General features: G+C 43.7%; 2 protein-coding genes across 4 annotated transcripts in view; one reads left to right on the plus strand and one right to left on the minus strand.

Annotated features, from left to right (window-relative positions):
• Positions 1–2,112, plus strand: part of AP3M1 (adaptor-related protein complex 3, mu 1 subunit) — a 30,405-nt gene extending 28,293 nt beyond the window's left edge. Inside the window, exons 8-9 of one of the 2 annotated variants that reach the window (XM_006887513.1) lie at positions 237–381; positions 881–1,578. In XM_006887513.1, coding sequence (XP_006887575.1) covers positions 237–381; positions 881–981 — 246 coding nt within the window. In that variant the 3' untranslated portion in view covers positions 982–1,578. Of the gene's footprint in view, positions 1–236; positions 382–880 lie in introns of both variants that reach the window. The other variant, XM_006887512.1, reaches the window with a different exon arrangement.
• A 3,900-nt stretch (positions 2,113–6,012) lies between these two features.
• Positions 6,013–21,293, minus strand: part of VCL (vinculin) — a 123,862-nt gene continuing 108,581 nt past the window's right edge. The window contains exons 14-22 of one of the 2 annotated variants that reach the window (XM_006887514.1): positions 20,392–20,541; positions 18,517–18,625; positions 17,130–17,432; positions 15,280–15,404; positions 13,852–14,037; positions 11,006–11,191; positions 8,948–9,151; positions 8,363–8,467; positions 6,013–6,159 (exon numbers count right to left, since the gene is read on the minus strand). In XM_006887514.1, the coding sequence (XP_006887576.1) occupies positions 6,013–6,159; positions 8,363–8,467; positions 8,948–9,151; positions 11,006–11,191; positions 13,852–14,037; positions 15,280–15,404; positions 17,130–17,432; positions 18,517–18,625; positions 20,392–20,541 (1,515 nt within the window). The remainder of the gene's footprint in view (positions 6,160–8,362; positions 8,468–8,947; positions 9,152–11,005; positions 11,192–13,851; positions 14,038–15,279; positions 15,405–17,129; positions 17,433–18,516; positions 18,626–20,391; positions 20,542–21,293) is intronic. The other variant, XM_006887515.1, reaches the window with a different exon arrangement.

The raw sequence follows: 21,293 nt of genomic DNA on the forward strand, positions 1-21,293 counted from the left end.
TGAGATAATGTACAATTCTTTCTCCAGCAGTAGATGCTGAACATTGATTCTTAATTTTCCTTTCCCACTAAAGGTCGCACAGCTAATCATTGTGAAACTCAGTATAGCGCCCTGAACTCTCATGGGCTTCTTTTTTTTTTTTTAAACATAAATTTATGATGTTACCACCTTATTTTTGAACATTTGTCTTTAATTAGTGGTCTATAATGGGTTTTGTTTTATAATTTCTTTTTAAGGTATTAACATGGGATGTGGGGAAGATTACTCCACAAAAGCTCCCAAGTCTTAAAGGACTGGTGAATTTGCAGTCAGGAGCACCCAAGCCAGAAGAGAATCCAAGCCTCAACATACAGTTCAAGATCCAGCAGCTTGCTATTTCAGGTGAGGACACATCACTTGTTTGTGTAAAGAGTAGCTGGATTTTGCTGAGCTCAGTTATTAGGAGCTTACAGCAGTGGGCTTGGGTGTGTCTAATTGTGAGTCTGGCACAAACAGGACAGGGTTCAAATCTCTTGTTCATAGAGTCATTATGAGTTGTACTCGACGGCACCTAACAATAAAAAAAGTAACATTCCTTTTTCAGGAAGAAAAACAGCCTGGTTTGACTTTTATATAATGCTATAGTTCCCTGACTCCCACTCTCATTAAAATATCAAAAAGGGATTTGCTCATTCTCCGAGAAAAGTGAAATTACCCTTAAGACAGCCTGCTCAGTTGAGAGTCTTAAAACTATCCCCTAAACAATGCCTTAAGGTGTGAACAGTAGAGAAACACTGGTGAATATCAAGAGATTGAATACATTGGGCTCACTGCTAAACAAGTATTCACTGATGTGATCAGAAAATAGTAATTTATTCCTTTTCTTGCCTTTTTGACGCAGGCTTAAAAGTAAACCGCTTGGACATGTATGGGGAGAAATATAAGCCATTTAAAGGAGTCAAATATGTCACGAAAGCTGGAAAGTTCCAAGTGAGGACATGAGAAGAGGCCAAGATTCAAGATTAGTTTGTTTTCAAAATGTCATTACAATATACTACTACTAGGTACCAAGTGGGTGGGAATACATATTCTAGTTGAAGCATTTATGTCAAGCCACACACTCCTAACAAGTAGCTTAGTATTCAGTGTAGGGATCTTAAGGAGCTTTAAGCTAAGTAAATGTTTCTAATGACTTAGCTTATTTTGTATATTTTCATTAAGGAAGATTCTGGAGATGATTTTCTCCACAGGGTGTTAATTGGCTGGATGTTGCCCACTGTAACAGTAATGGCTGACGCCTACAGTGATAATCTCCAAAGACAAGACCTCAGCTAGCAGGAGCTGTCTTAAACCTGTGATGTAATGTGTTGGGTGCAGCCAATGTCATACTTTGTGATCTTGCCCATCTCAAATCAACATCTGTCCCAACAGAGGAAGATCCTCCTACCCCACCCTGAGAAGTTTACAGAAAACTGCCTCTTCAAGTGTTTGCCTTATTCAGCTCTTCACTCGTGCCATTAAGCAAGCACTGTAGCAAAAGCCAGTTCCACATGGCCCTGGCAGGGAGCGCTGCTGCTCCATGCTCCACTCACTGTACTTGGTATTGTATTTTTTTATAAATAAGTTTTTTATGTAAAAGTCAAATTTGATTTACAGGGACCTTGCTGCAGTAAATACCATCTCAATTTTGTGCCACTAGTTCAGTCATTAGCGAGCACAGTAAAAAATCATTGGCTTAAAGGCATGAATGGTTTATTTAGGTAATAAAAGGGAACACTACTTCTGCTTTTAGGAAGTTAGTGCAAGCACAAGCATATGAGTTCTTAAGCAAATTAGTGGAAGAACATAAGCTGAAACCTGCTGCCATCTTCCTTTTTTGTAAAGCTTATTCAACAAGATTTAAACCATAGTTAGCCTAATTGTCTCATGCCCAACATTAGCAAAAGGAGAGAAGTATGCCTGTCTCACTGTCTTCAAATTGGTTTTGATATTTCACCTTTTTGGTGGTTACCTTTTAAGAGCTTGAACTTAACTATGTACCTTGTCTTTAGAGGGGAATTTTTTTCACATTGTGGTTCTCACAATCTCAGTAGATTACTATTCAGATTCTTCCCTGAAACCATTGTAATGGTTTCCTGATTAAGTAGATGGAATCCACATTAACATTGATTTTACCCTTGTGATCACAGTTTTGGCGGGCAGCTTAAGGTTGAACTATCATGTCACGTAACCTTAGTGGTGTGAAAGTCTTTATCAAGTTACTTTGCTGCAGTAGACAAATGGAAATAGGCAAAAGCTGAGATAGTGTTTATTCTTAATGTTTCCTTCTTGTTCTTACTTGAGTTTCTTCTCTTTGGCTCCATTCTTATTCCCAGCTAAGAAGGGCCCTTCTTACACTCTCCCATTTCTGCTGTCAAGGGCTAGTGGTTGGTGCTGATGCAGGAATCCCCCATTCAGCATCATTCTTACCTTTACCTGCCTAGGGCACCCAGCTCTCATCTAATACAATAAAAGGCCAGTTTTTGCAACTTCTAAATTTCTAGGGTAACTAGTTGCAGAGTGGCAATTAAACCCAAGATGATACCAAATTTATGTCTCCTTTTTCCTGAAATGGTTACCCGGTTCAACTACATCATTTAACTGCCTTCCTCCTCAGCGTCCTTAATTTAAAATAACAGAACATGTGCTTTTCCTTTTAGAATCCCTAATCTCAACTATCCCATCTCTGGACTATTCAGCTTTTTCAATGTTGTTTGCTCTTCCACATAAGCAGATTGTGTGCCAAGAGTCCCTTGTCTCTAGAGATTTCTGTCCCAAGTAGACTTTCCTTTTACTAAATTACTGTGTTTATTAACTTGATACAATCCAGTAAATCCTTTCTCTTAGCTCTGGCTATACTGTCAATAAAAAGATGAAAGCAACAGTGACTTTTTAAAATTTGTTTTTAGCTTGATTGTTAATTGAGCAGTCTCAGATGGATGGCTCAGAGCAGGCTGACAATGATCAGATTTGATTCCTTATGAACACAAGCCGTGAAGACAGTGCTTCCAAGTGTTCCTGTCCTAATTCAGTATATTAACACCATGTATGCTTTCTTCTAAGCATCACTCTCATGGGCACAGACCTTGAGCATGAAATGGTCAAAGCTGTCACCTCTTAAAAATAACAGAGAACTATATATACTTACTAGTAGTGGAAGCTCAGAGTTCAAGCTGATTGCAGAATAGCCCCTTTCAATTAGAAAAAAAGAAATTTATTTTTAAATTCATATGGGAGTATATCCCAAGAGCATATAAAGGGAATCCTCATTATTGACAGGAGGGAGTTACATCTGATGGAACTGAAGTGAAACCAAACCATGGAAGATGCTGCTCTTACTCATTAGGGCTGATTTGGAGAAAAGCGCTAAACTTCAAGGTGGCAGGAAGGTAGCTCCAGTGAACATGCAGCAACTGACAAAACGAGGCTATGAATACTGTTTTTAGAGACAGTGGAGTCTGGACATTGCCCTTTAACTTGGACTGCCTACGGTCTGCCTCTGACCAGCAACTTTGAAAGTTACAGCAGTGATAAATGCCATCAGCAGCAATGATACCTGCCCCTTTCAGCCCTAAGGAAAAATACGTATTAAAACACAATGATACTCTCAATAACTACAAAAAAACAACACAGTGATGCTCAGCTCTACTCCCAAGAGCTCTTCTGTGTTAGTGCTTCCTCAGGCAAAAAAGCAGCAGCCCAAAAGCTAGTTCAGCCTTAGTCCTGGCAGCCTCTGCACAACCATATTCCTATCCTGGGTTTCAGAATATATTTTTACATGAGCCTACAGTTGTTCCTGCAACAGCGTAAGGAATAGTGATGATGTCCACCACAAGCTAGACTCTTCTGAGAGGAAAGCAGATTACCGTTACTGCAGGGGGAGGTGCGAAGGGGGTGGAGATCACATCACTGCCCCTCCTGTTAACCTTTTCACTCCTAGTATCTGGTTCTTTTTCAACACTGCTGCTTTCTGGTTCTTCCCATGCAACATTTTTATGAAATAAAAATCTTTCGATTCTTGAGCTTAAGAATTAGTTTCATTTGGCTCCTTTTTTTAAAAGGAAAAGAAATCTGACAAAGGTTTTAGCTAGAATAACATACACATCATTTAAAGTGTTATTTATACAAATGTACTTTATTGTTTTTTAAACAGAACAAAAGAGGCAGAAAATATTTGTTTATAACAAATTTTAGCTTATAAATGTAATTTTTAGGGGTGAATTCTCTAATCATTATTTAGGGATTTAGGTTGCTTTTTGTTCCTTTGCTTCACTGTATTTTGAGTATTGATATTGCAAAAATTACATCCAGCATGAAGTACAAATCAGTGACTCAAAACACTGGAAGAACTCGGAGAGCAAACGTGACTGCTTATTTCTTCTAAGTCTTCTTTAGTAAAATAAAAAGTGATCTTTGGCATAGATTCATACTTTAAAGGCATTAATATTGCATTTATATCAGGTAAGCAACTATACAGGTATGCCGAGGACCTTGAAAATAATATTTATCAGTAAAAGAAATAGTCTGAGTGTGCAGGACGCACTGAAAATGGTTCACACAGTGGATCATGGGGGTGGGAGGGAAGGATAGTCAGGCAAGGGTTTGTATGCCTCTGCTCATCTCGTGGATTTGGAAGAAGCACGTTCTTTCATGTGCTGCAGACTGCTTATACAGCGATGGTAAGTGCAAAAGAAAAAAATCCCTGCCTCTCACTCTACCTAATAGAAAACTTCATACAGGGATAATGAAACATTATACCCTTTACTCTCAAAACAGTCACACCTGTGGAGGGGGATTAAGGGTTTGGTTGTAGTTAGCTAAAGGAGAGTATGAATTCCAGGAGTTTTCCCTACTGGTTCACGCAAATCCCCAGCAGCCCACACTTCCATTCTACAGTGACCACTCTCCTTTAGGTAGGAAGCAGTCCTTCAGACATTCCATGAAATACTCTTGAAGGGAAGCACCAATTCATAGGGCTGAATTTCAAAAGGAAATTCAAAATCCTAGAAGAACATGTATCTTTATAAAACATTGTTTAGGAAAGGTGGGGGGGGAAACTGGAAAAGCCAGGATAGAGACATGATTTGGTTATAAAAAAAAAAATCAATGCAGCATTTCAGCTCAAAAGAACATTTAAGAGCTTAGAATGAGTGATAAGGCATCAGCACGAGAGCTCTGCAGGCAGTGATGAGTGCAGGGCATTTGAGGTGGCCCTTCGGGACAACCACACTCCGGCAGCAGAGAGCACCAGCACACAGTGTTCCTCCAGTGGCCACCTGCATGGGCCAGGGCAGGAAACGGTGGCAAGAGTCCCTAGCATGGACATTGCTCTGGGTGTGCTGAGGACAGAGTAATGTGACTGTTATTTCTCCCAACAGAATGAAAATTTAGTATTGCTGGAAACAAATTGAGAAGGGCAGAAAATAAACCCAGCCCCCTACACACACTGGGCTCCTCAAAGGGGCACCTCTCCTGCAGCTGGAATCCAGCACACAGCCCAGGGAGGGCGGGCAGGGTCAGCAGCAGCGTGAAAGGCCCAAAACAACTTTCGGAGGCACAGTGATTTCCTTTTTAACTGATTGGCCACGGCCTGGGTCTGAGGAGCTGAGAGGAGAAAATGAGGCAGGGCACAGGCTGCAAAGGTTTCTCCCAAGAAACTGTCCCCAAGGCGACAGGCAGGGTGCCTGGCTAGTGTTCACTTTTGGATTCTGAGCTTGTGTGAATTCCATGGGCTGGGGTCTTGCCTATTAGGATAGAGTGTGCACAAATAGAATTGTTTGAGAATACAAGTTTGATAATGGAGACCATTTCAAAACATCATCCAAGACAAAAGAATAAAATGTTTTCCTAATGTGAAGAGGCCTCCAGGTTCTGATTTGACAGGCCAGGATGTGGCTTTCAGCCCCAGCAATGTTGGGTAGCTCCTGGGACTCAGATAATGTCCCTCTGTTTAGCAGGGGTTTGTTTCTATGCCGGTCAGGTTGAGCCCAAGGCCTACTGATACCAGGGAGTCTTTCTGACCCAGCGCAGTGTAAATCCAGCATCTGTTCGGATTTTGATTGAAGCTGCTTCTGCCTCTCGCACAGTCTCCTTCACAGACTGCATAAGGTTCTGGGCATTGTGAACCAGCATCTCTGTGGCCTACAAGGACAGAAGAGCTTGACATTATGCACAATCCTTACTGTAGTTCACTCCCTAAACAGGTGCCACCAGGGACTTAACCCCATTTGGACTTCTGGCATTAATGATGATTATCTGGATCACTAGGAAGAATCCAAAACAGGATCCCATGCTGTCTGCTGTGCCTAGAGCATGTACTCACTCCTTCCTGGTCTTCAGACACCTTAACCCCAGCACCCCTATTCTTGTTCCCTTTACCTGGAATGCCCTTCCTCCAGGTATCCCATGGCATTTCTCACTTCCTTCCAACTACAGGTTACGTGCCACATTGGCGAGGCCTTGCTCTGTTCACCTTATTTCAAATTGCTAATCCCCCAATCCTCCAGTTTTTTTCTTCTCTACAGATATTTTTTGGCCTTTGGTTTTTTTTGTTTCCACACTAACATTTATACTGGACAAAAGCAGAGATTTTTGTCCATTTTGCCCACTACTTTGCCCTTAGCATTTAGTGCAGTACCTGGTATATAACTAGTTAATAATTAAACAAACAAATGAGAATCAGCCAAGTAACAAACAGACCTCCTTATTTTAAACAAAACTAAATTTCATATAAGGAGCTCTGGTGGCCTAGTGGTAATAAGCTGCACTGCAATCCCAAAGGTGTGGGGTTTGAATCCACCAGCTGCTCCAAAGAAGGAAAGGCAGTCTCTTCCTATGCAATTAGCTGCCTCTGAAAACCCACTGTAAGGTCAACTATAAGTTGGTTCTGGATCAATGCAAACAATCACAACAACAAATTTCTGATAAATTTACAGGACTAGCCATCACACTGACATTCCACCATAAAAAGAGAATGTGGCAACTTTTAGCCAACTAATTCTTAACTACTTTTGAGTCACAGACTCAGAATTTTATTAAGGCTCAGAACTCTCTACATTTACAAGATCTGTATGTGCAATTTAAAAGGGTTCGCAGACTGAGTTTGAACTATCTCTGGGCTATAATTCCTGGTCACTTAATCTCTTAACTTAGTTTACGTGGATGTAGAGGCCCAGAGAGGTTCAAAGACTTGCAGAAACCGTTGTCCCACTCTGCCACCTTGCCACATTCCAGTCTTCTTTACTTTAGAACACTGTTGAGAATACTTTTTAAATGACAATGTCTGATCTCTAACGTAATAATCCTTCCTTCTCCATTTTCCCACGTCCCTCTCTTAAAGTAGAAGAGATCACATGCTAGAATTTCAGACCAGTGCCTAAACACTGCCTCAAAATGCATGGAAATCAGGGGTAAAGGTTCTGTTTCCAGGTTTGGAAGAAGAGAAGGTTGGGTAAGAGCTTGTAGATTAGAACTTGGTGGTGAAAGCTGCAGCAATATCAGAGAAGGGGCCTCCCCGTCTTCTCTAGAGTTCCCTTATTTTTATCCCTGCCTATACCTCAAAATTGATCTACCAGACAGCATGTGAGTTCCTCGAGGGGAAGAATTGTGTCTCTTCATTTTTTATAATTCCTGTAACACCGAACATAGCAGCTCATTTATACGCCATGGCTAATAAACCTTGTCTGGGCAGTCCCACCAAAGATTGCATTGAGGGTCTTTGGTTCAAAGCAGGACATACCAAAGAGGTAAGAAAGAACAGGAAAGTGAGGGTTCTCTCAAAGACCTGGTCAACATTTCCAAGGGGAAAAGAACATAATCTGAAAGAAGTGGCAGTCAAGATACACTCAGGGCCTCAGAGTCTTCCTACCACCCTTCATTCCCTATCCGAGAAACCTGAAGGGTATTCCACAGAAAGATGCCCTCTGAGTTATAACCTTGGCACGAGACCTTCCTTGTGGTGGGGGCACCCCTAATACACTCGTACTGTCCATCCTCCTGAGCACACCTCACCAGAGAACTGGATGGGAAACAAATCTTTCCAGCCAGCAAGATAGCATATGGGGATCAGTAGGCAGCAGGGACCTCAAGATAGTCCAGCCTACCCAGGAGGCAAAGAACTGTGTGCTCAGAGCCCTAACTCTGTCACTGGTTCAGTGTTACTTCAGAAACAACCTCTCTCGACCTCAATTTCCAATCTGAAAAATGATAGAAGTTACATAAGAGTTTCGTAATTCCAAACGTCTGATGCATCTCTCCTGAGAGAGCACAGCATCCATCTCACCTACAGAATAAACAATCCCTTTATAAAAGTTCCCTAAAGTGGAATTACAGTGCCACAAAATACCTGCTCTGATTCCTCATCGCTGATGTTGGTCCGGCCCAGCATGGTGGCCTTCACCGTGGACAGGATCTTGAGCTGGGTACTGATGGTGGGAATTCGCTCGCATACCTGAGAAGAGAGTTCAGTCTGGTATTCTCTGCCTTGTCCACAGGCTCGGTAAATTAAAAGCAGGGGTTTACTCCCAAGGTTAGCACAGTCCCTTTGTTTAAAGTGAGCATTCCTAGGGGAGCTCTAGTGGGCTAGTGGCAAGGAGCTGCAACTACAATCCCAGTGGCGCACGGTTCAAATCCACCAGATGCTCTGCCGGGGAAGGAGATCTCCTCCTGCACCAGTCAGATCTGATTTGATGGTACACTCACACAAAAATTTTTTAAAAAAAAAAGTGAGCATTTCCTTTCATTAAATTAGGAAATAGTCTTTGAACTTGTTCAAATACACAAGTGTATTTCCCTTGCTGCTAGTTCTTTCTCCTCTGAAGCCCCTCCTCACCCCACCCAGGTTTCTCTCCTGCTTTTCTTCCTCCTGTATCTCCCTCCTCACCACCCACTCACTCATACAAACACACAGAGAACTTCTTTTCCCCGTTACCTGTAAGAGGTTTGTTCTAATACGCTTATCTGTGCACTGCTTGGCAACTTCCTTAGCCAACCGAGTCACCTCATCCGAGGCCTTGGCGATGTCCTTGGCACATTGGATCAGTGCCCGCTTAGTGCCACTGCCCCCTCTCACCAGCCGAGACATTTCAGCCATCAGCAGAGCCATACGCTTGGCTGCCGCAATGATGTCATTGCCCTAGGGAGAAGCAGAGACACAGTGTGACACTCAGCCCACCTTCTGGTCAACTGAGGGAAGAAGCAGGAACAGAGCAGAGACAGGGGAGCCTGCCGCACTCACAGCCCTTTAGAAGAATGAGAAGAGGTCAGACACTATTCTTGAATCATATGGAGACAGACAAAGAGAAAAGGATGAGCCAGGGCACTCTCCTTAGGTAGAGAGAAATACCGCCAGACCTGGATAACTAGTCTAAAAGGGAAGGTACTTTCCAGGCACAGTACTGAGCAAGCACTTGAACTTCTCCAAGTTAATCATGCCAATGAAATGGGGGCAGGACCAAGGAGTTGGTTAAACAGGCATTTTCATTTCTATAGGGGAAAGCCGTAGAGCCTGCCTGCAGAAGGACCCCTGCATCCCCACCTCTCCCTGTTGAACCAGAATTGAAAACCTCAAGTGCCTATTACAGCCTGGGTGACAGGCAAAAGGAAAAAAAAACTATCATTCTCCAAGTCTTTGCTGGTCCCACCACTGCTGCCTCTTCTCTGTCTTGTTAGCCTGAAGGAACGAGTTTTTTTTCATATTTAAAAAGACCAAGAATTAATTCTTCAGCCGCCTCAGCTAAGTGAATCATCCATTTAAATGAAACTGGCTAGGAGGGTATCAGAGGAGTTCTCCACAGGAAACAAGATCTAACTACTGGCCATTTACCTTTGACTTTGCATCCTGGCTCTTTAAGACCATCATGGGACGGACAAACCAAAGCAATATGAGTCATTTACGCCCTTATAATGCTTACATTTTGGCTGATAAGCGCAAAATAGAAATGACTGCAGAGTTAGGTAAGGCAGCATTCAAAACTACCTACAAAACCAGGCCCTACCCCTTTCCCCCTCGTGCTTTTCAATTTCTGTGAGATACAGTGAGGCATGCACACAACATGCCACCCCAGGGCTCAGTGAGAGGTCTCCACAAGCACCACTGAGACCCCCAACAAGCGCTGCTGACGCTGGAGGTGGGTGGGTGACAGGCGTGGGAAGAAGTCACGCGGTAAGGGGAGGTGTTAGAGAAGGCCCCTGACTCCTCGCCTCTAGAGCAGACCACAGGCGATTCCAGGACAACCTTGGTTAGAAGGCAGGACAGTGCCAGGTTAGTGATTGCTCATTGCTCTTTAAACCCTTTCTTCTTGCAACAAGCCACCTTCTAAGGGGAAAAAAGTTAACCCTACTACATCTCCAAACTAGCTGAGGTTCACTCGGTCCTCAAGGCCTAAGCTCTGTTCCTGCCACCCTGCAGCCCCAAACCATTCTCCATTCCTGACTCCCACCCCCCACAACTGAACTCCCTGGACAAGGAGTCAGTGACGGCCCATCCCTGCCACATAGCAGGGACCCCATCAAGGCCAAGTGCAGGGCAGCAGGCAGCCCTCCTGGAGACCCTGCCACATCAAGCTGCTTGTCACCGGGATGTCTTCTCCCTTTGAGCTGTTGGGGAAGTCAGCAGGGGGCAGGCAAAGCTCAAGGGTGAGGCCGGATCTCCTGAATGGACTTTCGTGCTTCCTAATCTGCAAGTCATTGACAGGCTCTACCATGGCTTCCCAAGGGGTTCAAGTTCCAAAGTGATCACAAGGTTGATAAGAAATCCTTTCAAAAATAACTCATTTCCCCAGCCCCCGAACATAAATGCAATTCAATCAATCTGGCATTAGCAGACCTATCAAACTTGTGAAGCCAGTCTTAACAAGGTGCAGACAGACAGATGCCCACCCTGCCCAGACTCACAGGACCCGCACAGACCATGAGTGATGCAAGGTGTCAAGGCTGCACATGGCCGGATGCATTTGGAGCAGCCCCCGCCAGGGGCGCTCGTCAGTACCTTACTAGACCACTTGGTGGCTTCCCGATGCAATGACTGAGCCGCCGCCAGAATGGGCTGGTTGACCGGCTGATTGGATGGCATTAGCAGCAGCTCAGGTTCATAATCATCTTCCATGTCAGGGGGGACAGGGAACCCAGCAGCATCACCAACACCTATACCCACCTCAGCAGCTGGGTGACCCGGCTTTGTCGATGGTGAGAGGGTGAGAAACAGGGACAGTGTTAGTAAGAACAGTAGGGGTTGGAAACTGAGCTTTGGCTGGTTTAGTAACCTAAGCTTGGCTGGGATGGGAAAGAACATGGCATACTCTCCAGAAATGAGATGAACCAAGCTCCACAGAGCAGCGAACAGTCAGCCTTTTAACTCTGTAGTAAATGAGGCAGAAGATCCCATTCAGTGGCAAAAGGTTTCCAAAGGACTACTGCCATCAAAAAAGGATGTGGTATTCCTTTCATTTATTTTTCTTTTAAATATACTTAATATCAAGGTTTGGCTTGCCAAGAGTAATGCTCCTACGAGGACATTTTTGTGGAACCAAATCATGTAGATAATAGTTGCTAAGTAGCTTTAAAAGGAATCCAGACAACAAATAGATAAATAAATGCAGCCACACAAGCCAATCAAGTGGCGTGATCTGTTGAAGGTAAGACACAGTAAACTGCACTAGTCAGCTCTGTGGTGACTGGACACAGTACTGTGAAGAGCTGAAAATCCCAGAATTTTTTAAAAAATTATACACAGGAGGTAATATTAAACCAGACAAAAGGCAGGAAAGCAAACAAAGGAGGTGAAGAGGACCTTATCAAGTACCCCTCAATCACCCTGGAAGGAACCTCGTCAACACCCTCTTTCCAGCCTCCCTTCTAAAAGAGAAATTACTCTCTCCCTTTAAGGCTTTCTGACACAAAGCTTATTCCACAATTTCTTATTCTTAACTGCACACATTGCTAGTCCCATCTCAGAAAGTTTCCCCTCCTTCGGTACAGTCTAAATCACACCTGTTGCAAAATAAGTTCTCAATCACCTTAAACTTATCTAGTTCACATATTAGAAAACACGTAGGCTGGTACCTGACCTGACTGCGGATATTTCAGAGCTCAGAGATGCCCTGAGAGGAGCCCACACTACTACACAATGAGAGCAGGACCAGGGATGCGGGTTCTGAAAGATCCGAGGAGGCAGAGGGGTCTTTACTGGAAATAGGTCCGAATACAGAGAAACTACATGTAACCTCATCAGTGACAGTGAAGTCCAACCACCCACATGAAGAATAGTGAGCAACGAGCACAGGTATTTCCTTAACAAACATCTCCGACCAAGAGGAAGCAGGTGTCCAGACAAAATTTTATTTGAGACCGTAGTCATGTCTAAAGTTCTCATCCTGCGTAAGAAGCTTGTCTCTAAAGGGCAATGATAAAGTGGGGAGACTAGAGAGATTCAAGACCAATAATGAGTTCAGTTACCATCAGAACCCTTTCCACCAAACTCTTATCTTAATCAAGGTTCATCTCTACTCCTCAGAGGAGAGAGGAGGAGCCCACTGCAACTGGAGTTCAGAGTCCCAAAGCATTAGACAGCAGACTGACAGATACACAAGTATACAGCACAGACATGGTGCTCAAACAGCTCCTGACATCACAGCTCGAGGCCTGGTGCTCTAAAACCTAAGGGCGTCATACCTGAACGCTTCTGGCCACCAATGGCCGCAGGTGGGGTTAATGTGTAACCCAGCCCCACTGGCCCCTTGTAAAACCTATTCTCTTCAAAAATCCATACATAATGCAATTTATTTTTTTTTTTAATTTTTGCATGAAACGAATCTTCCTTTTCACATTCCTCTACACCCCATGACCACGAGGACTTGACCACATGGTCTCAGGTGTGTGCACACCCAAGTTAGAGAGATACCATTGGACGTCATTCCACAGGTCAAGTCCAACACCAGCAAGGTTTCCATATCCTTCTTAGAACCCAGGTGCACAGCTGGGTTCCGGAAATAATTCAGGAAAACACAAAGTTAAAAACCAAGGTCCATTTCCAGCCCGGAAAACTCCAAGAACAGCTGCCTGTGTAGAGATCCTGGAGGGACTGCAGTCATTACAAGAGTTTGAGGAGACAGAGGGTGTGAAAAAAATAAAGTAAGATAAACATGGAAACAGAGATGTAAAATCCTATTAGCAAGAATTCAGAGTCCAGTTAGGACTACATTTCCCTGAAAGTTAACAATACCGAGCTCTTGTCTAGAATGGCTACCACTCATTTTTCATCGTTTTGGAGAATTTAAGTAAAAGTTTATTGACAGGGCCTGAAAGATGCAGCATTTTTATCAGCCACAGTAATATTTACACATTCAAATCTGCTCAGCTGGAATTAGCCCAGAGTGATCTTGAGTTGAAAGGTAAGATAATTCTGAAAAAGGATAAAGCATGTAGCTTGAAGGTACCAATTTCCCTGCTTCTGTGAGAAAAAAAAACCAGAAGGAAAATGCAAACATTTCATCAAACTCTATCAGAGCCCAAGAACGACAGTTTCATGTCTGTTGCTCTGACACTTATTCAAGAAAGATCATTTTTTAGACTATTCCAATGTCCAGGACAGGGCAGCAGACACTACAATAGACAAAGTAGGAAAGGAATCTTTCTTTTTAAACCACAGATATCCTACCTCTCACCTCCATGCTAGAAGAAATTATCAAGCATTAGAAACCACTGCAAACAGGAACCATGGCAGACAGAGGGGGTGACTTTCCAAACAGGCCGCTAGACCTGTACTGTGGCCATGGTTCGCAATTCTTGCTTAAGGACACCCTTTCTTTCACCTTTAAGGAGAGCTTCACTCCTTACCTTGCTGGACCATTTGCGAGCTTCATCATGGAGCTGCCTGGCAGCCATCATCATTGGCTGGTTAATGGCTTCCCCAGCTTTCTGCTCGGGAAATTCTTCATCTTTCTCCTCTGGCGGCGGGGGCCTGGGTGGAGGGACCTCACCTTCAGGCAGAGGTGGTTTGGGAGGAGCGAGCTCATCTGTTAGCTAAGAAAGAGAATCACTCAATTAGGACAAAGACTTAGGAACTATTTTCCCCTAGAAACCACGCCAGAAAAGCTACCACTGTCACTCTATGTGAAACTGTGAACACTGAGCCACAAGGAGCGACACTGCATGTTTCCTCCCTACTTCCCCTGTGAAAAACCAGCAGCTACCACTGCAGCCATCCATATCCCAGGGAAGCATGCTCAGTACTGTGGATCAACAACAAATGAAGAGCCAGAGGAGACCTACATTAGGGCCCTGTTTGGCTGGAAGAACACAGGGGACAGGTGAGTGACTTCTACCTTAAAACCTAGGTTCCTTGTCTGTCAGTAAGTAGGTAGCATGGATGATTGCGGAGATCTTCATTCTGATGCCGTGATTACTCATGGCCTAAGATCAAATGTTCCCCAGAAATACCTGCTTTCCCAGCCTTAACCACCACCAAGAGAACATAAATGTTAGAGGCTAGGGAAGCACTGTTCCCTGCACAGTGATGCAATTTTTGCACTAACTCATCTTATAAATTTACATCTCTTGCTGACATTAAATATAGGAGAAAAAATAAATTATTACCTTCATGCGGCTATTGCCACGCTCCAGGAATTTCCAGCACTGTTTGCTGAAGCAAATGTCTAAAAATAATCTCTATTTCTGTATCTAGGAATTATAGCTGCAAGCTACTGCTCAGCCTCCTAAGCCGTTTGACTAGGAAACAACTTATTCTTGGTACTTTGGAGGGAACAAAAGATTTTACACTATAAATATGGCAAAAAACAAGGTTTGGGAGTTTTTTCATAAAATAAGCACATATTACTATGGTTATTTTTTACAATAACATGTCAATTGAAGGAAAGAACCTGAACAAGATTTTAACTATGTCAGTTTTATCACTGTCAGCTCCCTCTGCATTATGCAGGGTATCATCTCACTCCTCATTAACTGCCCACTGAGTCATCACACGTCACGTCCACGCTTATCAAGGCTCCTCCACTCCAGCCACTCCACACCTAGCAGGCCAGCTATGCAGACACCCTCCCCCAACCTATCCAGCAGACCCCAGGAGTGAGTTAGGCCTCCACTAGGTGTGAGAGGGATTATCTTGTTCTGCCTCCATGTAAAGTGTCAGGTGAAAGGACAATAAAAGCCACCTCGTGACTCTGTCTCCACAAAAGTCCACTTCTCACTAACCAAAGCGCCACCACCGGCAGGTTCCATCCTCCCCATCTGCCTCAATTTACTTACACGGAGCTGTTCAAGGTCTGGAGGAGGAGGTGGGAAGTCAGGCTCCTGAGGCTGGAAGGCTTCTCTGACCTTGGCCACAGCTCCCAGGATCCGATAGCCCGAGTCCAGGAAGCTCTTCTGTAGGCCTGAACACGAGACCGCCTCATTTTAGCTGGGCAGGTCAGTGCTCTGGGGCACTGTCTGTCCAGCAGAAGAATGGGTTCCATTAACAAAAGTGGGATGTAGAGCTGCCAGTAAACATCTCAGCAAGTGAGTGAAGGAGAAGGGGTGACTCAGGCAAGCACATGCCCTGAAATATGCAAAGAGCTGGAAGCTTCACGAGCCAGCTGCTCCCTCAGTGCTCAGGGTGCCTTCTTGCTGGTCAACCTAAGATGTGTTCAGTCAACCCCCGATGATCTTTGGGCTCAGGTGGCACCCTCCATCTCCTGTGATGTGGGAGGAGTCCACAGATAAGCCTGTGCCGCTCACAGAACTGGAGATGCCAGGTTCCCACTGGAAGCACTTCTCACTTTTCTCCTGTTCCTTTGCTCTGCTTTTCTTTCAGCATGCTAACAAACTCCTACACTGAGCTGTCCCTGGGATTCAGGAATCCACTCAGATCATTAGCAATTCCAGTTGGGAAACAGACCATGTCCTTAGTGATGATGGGTCAAGAGGATTAGAAAGATCGAAATCAATGTATTAACATTTTGTAAATTAAACTAGTTTGTTTTGGGTTGGTTTTGGATTTTTGTTTTGTTTTGTTTTTTTTAAAAAAAGAGTATTAGAAGGAAACCAGCTGGGCAGGGGTGACTAGGACAGCCATTTCTTCCTGCTCCCTCATGGGGGCTGGAGTCTACTTATAAACAAAGCCAGAAACACTGGGGGGCCTGGAATAGGAGAGGATTCAGATGCTTCAGACAAGACAGGGATGTGGTTCCAATGACAGTCACTTAAGTGACAGCTAAGGAGAGCTGGTGGTGCAGTGGATTAGGCAATGGGCTGCCAACTGAAAAGCTGATGGTTCAAATCCTCCAGCTGCTCTAAAGGAGAAAAATGGGGCCACGTGATTCTGGAAAGAAGTCTCACTATGGAAACTTTTCGGGAGAGTTCTTCTCAGCCCAATTAAGTTACTATGAATCAGAATGAACTCAATGTCAGTAGTACAGGATCAAAAAAATCATCAAAATGTATCTATAGCCTTCTCCTCCATATTTCCTTTCAAGGAGAGATGTCTATGTAACTTTCTAATAAATCTATCCTTTTTTAAAAAAAATCTATCTATAGAAAACATGACCAAAATCCATCTAAAGAAAATTTTGAAAAGTCATCTCTTTGTAACCTTCCACTAAAATCACAATTTAAAAAATAAATAAATAAAGAGAGAAAAAAGAAAACTCAATTCACTGATGTGGGACAGATATCTAAGAGACTTCTCAGGCCAAGCTTCAGCCTTCCAGATTTGACAGAAATAGTTTTATGGGAAGGAGACATTTTAAGAAAAGCACAAGAGGAGTTATGGCCATTATAGAAGAAGCCATGGTAGTAGGGATATAAGCTACACAGTTGGTAAATGGGTTATGAGTCTTTGGAGAAATTTCCAAAAGAATTATTTAATAGGACCAGGAGCTGGTTGTATTAGCCAAACATTAAGAAAACACAGAAAATTTCGTCCTGAGAAACTTAAAACAAGCTTGCCAATACTGCAGAGATCTAGGGGAGAGGGAAAAACATTAACCTAGCTCTCTCCAAAAAGCTTACAGGTCCTGCTCCCAGACTTTCTGTGTCATGATTGTGGGGTGCAGATCCCCCAGCTACTCTGTCCTAAGGCGCCCTCTCAGCTGAAGTGAGGGAAAACAGGCATCACTTACCAGGGTCAGAAATATTGCCAGCGACGGCCTTTGCATCCATCACCATCGGGGAGATGGTTTTGCTCAGCTCATCAGACGCAGCTTTCACAGCCTCGCGGAACTTGGGGTCCTCTGAATTCTCCACTTCTCGCTTGGCCACCAGCAGGATCCGGTTGGCCCGACGAGCGATGCTGGTAGCCCCAGCAACCAGCATCTGAGGCTGAATGTTGGCCATGGCCACTTTACACTTGTCCAGGTCCTTTTTAATGGCTTCTTCAGAAGCATCCAACAGAGATTTGGTATCGATGGCTTCGTCCACCAGCCCTGACAGAAGGACAGAAATGAAATGCGTTTTCTATTTTACTAGAAGATAGCCTCCAAAATCCTGCTGGTCGCTCAAATTTCCCATGTGAAGGAACAACAGACACCTTCACCTCAATGCTTCTCCTCCAGTACAACCCAAAGCTTCCAGGTAAATAGCAAATCAAATCAAAAGTTAGGCTGCAGCTCAAAAGCCATAAAGACTCAGCATTATGCCAGCTGTGGCCCCCTGTCGGCTGGCCCTCACCACAGACCACCAGAAGCACAATGGCATCAGGAGGAGACAAGGATTGCGTCTGAAACCTTTACTGCCTTATCTGTTCATAACATTTTCTCATGCCCATCTCACTCTCAGCCACCTGGTGCTTGTTGGCAGCGCACAGCGTCCAAGATGGGCCCGCAGGGGACTCTGGTCACCCTGCCAGCCTGCTTCTTGTCTCTGTTACCTCTCTTCAGCCACCTCGGGAGCTCCACTTTCATCTCTGGCTGGAGGGACCCCTGTCACCGCGGAGTGGGCAGGGACTCTGCATCCCTGGATCCTGCCTTTCTCTGCTGTCCCTCCCTCCACAAACCAAGTTGGTACCGCTTCAACTGCACAGACGCAGGTTTGTGGGCGGATGGCTGCTGCTTCTTTTTTTCTTTAAAACGACATAGTTGACAAGTTGGAGGGAACTCTGGGGCAAGTTGTATTAAATGGTAGCTATTGTGGTTCCTTGAAATGTGAACCAGCTGACAATGACAGGGACACCTACTGTATCCACAGACAGGGCCTCCCAGTGCCTGAAACCAAACTCTGGTGTGGCCGAAGCAGAGGCACTGTTCAAAGAGGAGATAGGGGCTGGGACAATGAGCACCCCACTAGGAGGGCAGCATGAAAAGAAAAGGGGCTCAGAGAGCCACTCTGCGGACAGAGCTGCAAGGCTTGAATGCGAGGCCGCCGCTGCTCCACAGCCTTAATCAGGGCCAAGAACACGGCAAGCATGTGACCGGCCCTTGATCCCATTACAGCGGGTAACAGGAGCCAGCTTGGGCCTCTCAGCACTCGCCCCGGTGGATCAGGCAATGGGAACTTTGCATAACACTCTACCTGTCATTTTTTCCACATTATCAATCCACTGGTTCTTCATAGTCTCAAAATGCTCGTAAGCGGCTTGGTTTCCAGGGTTCCGAAGTAAGATGCGAGCAGCTGAGACGACCTGGCAATGGCAAAAGCATCTTCAACCTTTAGGGCACCCACGGCCAGCACAAACCTTAGGGAGCCCGTTCCCCTTCTTTACCAACAGATGGCGCCAGAGAGCCAAGTCAGAGGACACAAGCAAGTCTCTGTTCAGGCTGAACTTAAAAACCGCCTTGACACACATCCTAAGTCTGGGCTTATAAGGAGATCCAGAGAGTGGCTTCAGAGCCACAGTCTAATGTTTAAGAAGGTAATTTAAAAAGTGGCAAAGTAAATAGGCATTCACTTGATTATTTTATAAAAACATACACAAACGGACACATATGAAACTCCTGGAATCCACATTCCACCATTCAGAAAGATGCACAAATTACTCAAACGGATTTGTGAATGATACAACAAAAACACTGTCTAGAGTTAACTGCTTTCATATTCACTATCTTATTGCATCTTCTCAAACTCGTGAGAGAGACTTTTCACTTTACAGATGCAAAGACTGAGATGTACTAAAGTGACTTGCTTCAAACTTCCCAGCTAGTTCAGGTGGAAAGAAGTAACATTTACTGAGTATCTAATAAATTACAGGCACAATGTGACTACATGCATTTTATTAACACTCACAACAATCTATTAGAGAGGGATTAGTCCCACTTTACAGATGAGGAAACTAAGTCCCAAGGTCACAAAGAACTCAAACCCAGAAATCTCCAAGCTCCATATTCCTTCCATACTTGGTGTCCTGAACCTAGTTTTCTATTCCTCTTTTTCAGGAATCTGAGTTTTTATATAGAAATCCCATGTTAGTGAAAAACTTATTCATATTGTCTGGAAATTTTAAAAGAAAGTGAGATATTCAAAGGGATGTGTAATTATTCAAGGGACTCTGTTAACTAACATTCCACAAAGGCAAAATGCTGCAAGATTACAAGATGTACTTATGTCCCCTTAGAAGCCCATGTGGAATCATAATATACTATGTGCTGGGTTGAGTGGATTGAGTCCACCAGCTACTTTTCAGAAGGAAGATGAGGCAGCCATTTCCCCTAAAGACCCCAAGTTGCCAGAAGAACTAGTAGCACAGATTTGTAAGTCTTACACAGTTCGTAATGTACCATAAGTGCTCAATAATTATCTACTGAATAAATGAATGAAAAAGTAAGCAACAGACTTCTATACTCTGAACTAAAAAAACTCTCACAGTAAATGACCTCAAGTTGATATTTTTAAAAACACCTGGGTGAACTACCATCTTTGTCCAATTTACTTTCCCTATGTTTCAGTACATTTTTCATAGCATACTAAAAATATTTTGCTCATAAAGTAGAAAAAACAAGTTTTAGATAAAGTAAATTTAAAAAAAAATCATATCTAGGGAAGCTATCAGCTCTAAAATAAAAATATATTGTCCTTTCAAGATAATCACATACTGTCCTAAGTATGTGTATATATCTGCATATTCTTCCTATTTTTAAAAAAATTATATGCTCATAGTAAAAATTACAAAAATATGTAAAGTAAAAGACCCTCTATAATTCTAACCCTACAGATGACTAATTCTAACATTATAGATAGGTGTGGACTAGTTAATGGTATTTTATAGCAAGTGTTAAAAAAATATATATATAAACGGTTCTTTATTAGTTTTTTAAAAAAAAAAAGAACCCACAATACTATGTGATGAGTACAGTATTTGGTTCTGTTGTTTACTGGTTACTATAAGTTAGCTGACTCAAAGACACCTAAGAACAGTAACAGCATCAAATGAAGATGAGTAAAAAAGCAAACCTGGGGTGTGAGCTCTCGTGCTGTCTTCACCGACGCCTGAATGCCCTCCACTGTGGATTTATTTGCAGTCCCAACGGCGGCCGCCTTCTCAGCAGTGGCACCAAGTCTACCTGAATGGTTTTCGAAGTTAGCTGCCCTCTCATCAAATACCTTGAAGTAAAAAAATCAAAAGACATCAAAGACATTTACTTTAGTAAAACAGCCAGGAAGCCCAAGAAAAGTTCTCTGTTATGCAGAAGCAGGACTACCCAAGTAAGACTTTAGGGATATCAATTCTAGCAACCACCAGGCAGGACCACGGTGTTGTCCCGATGTATCCTCAAAGGTTTGACCATGGACAGATACATGCAGTGTATATACATATATGTATACAAGCATATACATTTACTTGAATCTTACTTTAACTAGTGCCTACCAGGTGTTGGAAGGAAATATAGCACTACGTATTGTTGTCATTGTTGTTGTTATGTGCCATCAAGTCGTTTGCGACTCATAGCGACCCTATGTACAACAGCCCTAAACCCTGCTCTATCCTGTTCCAATCGTATTGCCTCTGACACACCCATGCTGATTACCCCACTGAATCAATCCACCTCATAGAGGGTCTTCCCTTCCTGCGCTGTCCCTCTACCCTACCAACCATGATGTCCCTCTCCAAGGACTGGTCTCTCCTCACAACATGTCCAAAGTATGTCAGATAAAGCCCCAGAATCCTTGCCTCCAAGGAGTAGCCTGGTTTAACCCTATGCAGGAGGAATCTGTTTGTTTTCTTGACAGTCCATGGTACATTCAATACTCTTCTCAAGCACCACAGCTCAAAGACATCAATTCTCCTTCTATCCTCCCTAGTCATTGTCCAACTCTCTGATGCATAACAAGTGATTGCAAAGACCATGGCCTGT

Source organism: Elephantulus edwardii, unplaced genomic scaffold (genome assembly GCF_000299155.1).
Source record: "Elephantulus edwardii isolate Elephantulus edwardi_28Jun2011 unplaced genomic scaffold, EleEdw1.0 scaffold00058, whole genome shotgun sequence".
Taxonomy (NCBI): Eukaryota; Metazoa; Chordata; class Mammalia; order Macroscelidea; family Macroscelididae; genus Elephantulus; species Elephantulus edwardii.